This window comes from Ictalurus punctatus, unplaced genomic scaffold (genome assembly GCF_001660625.3).
Source record: "Ictalurus punctatus breed USDA103 unplaced genomic scaffold, Coco_2.0 tig00163740, whole genome shotgun sequence".
Lineage (NCBI taxonomy): Eukaryota > Metazoa > Chordata > Actinopteri > Siluriformes > Ictaluridae > Ictalurus > Ictalurus punctatus.
The window spans coordinates 25001-27500 of NW_026521187.1; the positions used below are offsets into that span (position 1 = coordinate 25001).

At 38.5% G+C, this 2500-nt stretch overlaps 1 protein-coding gene across 3 annotated transcripts in view; it reads left to right on the forward strand.

Annotated features, from left to right (window-relative positions):
* The window catches only part of si:dkey-125i10.3 (periaxin), a 7372-nt gene that overhangs the window by 2666 nt on the left and 2206 nt on the right, over positions 1–2500 (forward strand). For all 3 annotated transcript variants that reach the window (XM_017459387.3, XM_017459386.3, XM_017459385.3), the window contains exons 4-5: positions 694–879; positions 1692–1748. In XM_017459387.3, coding sequence (XP_017314876.2) covers positions 694–879; positions 1692–1748 — 243 coding nt within the window. The remainder of the gene's footprint in view (positions 1–693; positions 880–1691; positions 1749–2500) is intronic.

Genomic DNA, 2500 nt, shown 5'->3' on the forward strand with positions numbered 1-2500 from the left:
AACACACACAACTTTATAAACATATACAACACACACAACTTTATAAACATATACAACACACACAACTTTATAAACATGTACAACACACAACTTTATAAACATATACAACACACACAACTTTATAAACATATACAACACACACAACTTTATAAACATATACAACACACACAACTTTATAAACATATACAACACACAACTTTATAAACATATACAACACACAACTTTATAAACATATACAACACACACAACTTTATAAACATATACAACACACAACTTTATAAACATATACAACACACGCAACTTTATAAACATATACAACACACACAACTTTATAAACATGTACAACACACAACTTTATAAACATATACAACACACACAACTTTATAAACATATACAACACACACAACTTTATAAACATATACAACACACACAACTTTATAAACATATACAACACACACAACTTTATAAACATATACAACACACACAACTTTATAAACATATACAACACACAACTTTATAAACATGTACAACACACAACTTTATAAACATATACAACACACACAACTTTATAAACATATACAACACACACAACGTTATAAACAAAATTTCAAATCCTTATATATAATTACACATACAACAAGACAACTTTTTCAACACTAATCGATATCGCGGTGTATCTGTGTGTGTCTTTAGTAAATCTCCAGTCTTGGATAATCTCGTGCCCTCTGTGGAATCCAGTCTAGTCACCACCTCCAGAAGCCCCACCCCTAAAAGTCCCACCCCTCAGAGCCCCGCTTCTGACCAGGACACGCCCACTTCTCCAGGATGGCGCGTGAGAAGGGGCGGCTCCTACGTACTGTCAGCATTGCGGAAGTTTGAGTAGGTGTTGAACTGTAGAGTGGAGTATCACCGTTCAATCATTCCTCACCTTGTGCTCATCTGCTGTAGCTCTAGATTTCAGGAACAAAACAACTTTCCATAGAAGGTGTTTGGCGACTGGCGTTAGTCCGCCTTGATTAGCGTTAGCTCTGTAGCACCAGCTCAGTGTAAGGCCTTTTGACTGACTGCATTACAGCATTAACTGTATAGAAGTCATGGAAGTTTTCCTAGTGTTTATTTCATTGCAAGATAATACATAAAGTGTGAATATAATCAGACCCAGTGTAGAGCCCTGTGGTACACCTTAATGAATATTGTTTCTTTAGGACATTTAGTAAATGAATAAAGTGCAGACTTCCTGTTGGAGGTAAGAGAGGATAGTCCAAATAACGTCCATTGTGACTGTGCCACTATTCACATCTTATTTATTTTATTCTCCTGTCCATGAATACCTCTGACACGCTGCGCGATCAGTCTCTACAAACCTCTATTTATAATATTTTTAATGGAATCAAATGGTACTAGACCTTTTTTTTTTTTTTACTTTTGCTGCTGGTGAAGGAGACATTTTTGCAGCTGCCATATGTGAGGTTATGGCACATGTAGTGAAACAGCTGCGGTAGAAAGGCCAGTGTTTAAAACACCTGTAGGAGTACTGTAGTAATATATTTGGCTAAAAACACCTGCAGCAAACGGAAACCTGTGATAAAATACACCTGCCTGTGCTTGTAATTTTATAGACAGACATCAGACCCATGTATATGACCTTAATACATGTGTTTTTCTGATTGTTACTCTTTACTCCATCTCAGAACTGTGGAGTCACCAGAGAGCACACCAGAGAAAAACAATTCCAGTTTGTCCAAAAGGTAAATCACATTCCTGACATTCCTGACATTCCTGACGTTCCTGACATTCCTGACGTTCCTGACATTCCTGACATTCCTGACATTCCTGACACTGCTGAAAACAATATAAAAAATCATGTGAGCCTGAGTAATCATTTCTGTTTACTGAGAACATCAGTCATAACAATGTTTATTAAAAACAGGGAAATCAGTTATAATTAAAGGTAGAAGGGAAGGACTTAACAAACTGGACATTTCACAAGGTCTCGCGAAAGACCACCGGAATTTCCCAGACATGAAGTGTGAAGTCGAGCTAATCAGAACCGTCTCTCCAATAGTATCCGTGATATTTCTGCAAACTCTTTCCAGAATTAATAGACTCGATGCCACAGACGACCGTGGCCGGAAGCTAAAGGAGTAAAACTGCTGTGCTCTCTGGGAGGGCGGGGCATACTCTCTCTCCGGTGTCAATCACAGTGACACTGGCCAATTGTCTCTTCTGGGTGTTTCTTGCACCAAGGAGACCAGATTCTTAACGTTAATCCCAACCCTCAGAGTCGCACTAGGTCGACATGTCAGAAAGACTCACCTGCAGGATAACAGCTGGAATATGTGCAGTCTCATACATATAATCTTATACACCTCTGTTTCCAGATGTACCACATCCCAGCACACCGCAATAAAACACTCTACCTACCACATGGGTCTATTCTAACATTTATACACTCCACATTTGTGTGTGTGTGTGTGTGTGTGTGTGTGTGTGTGTGTCA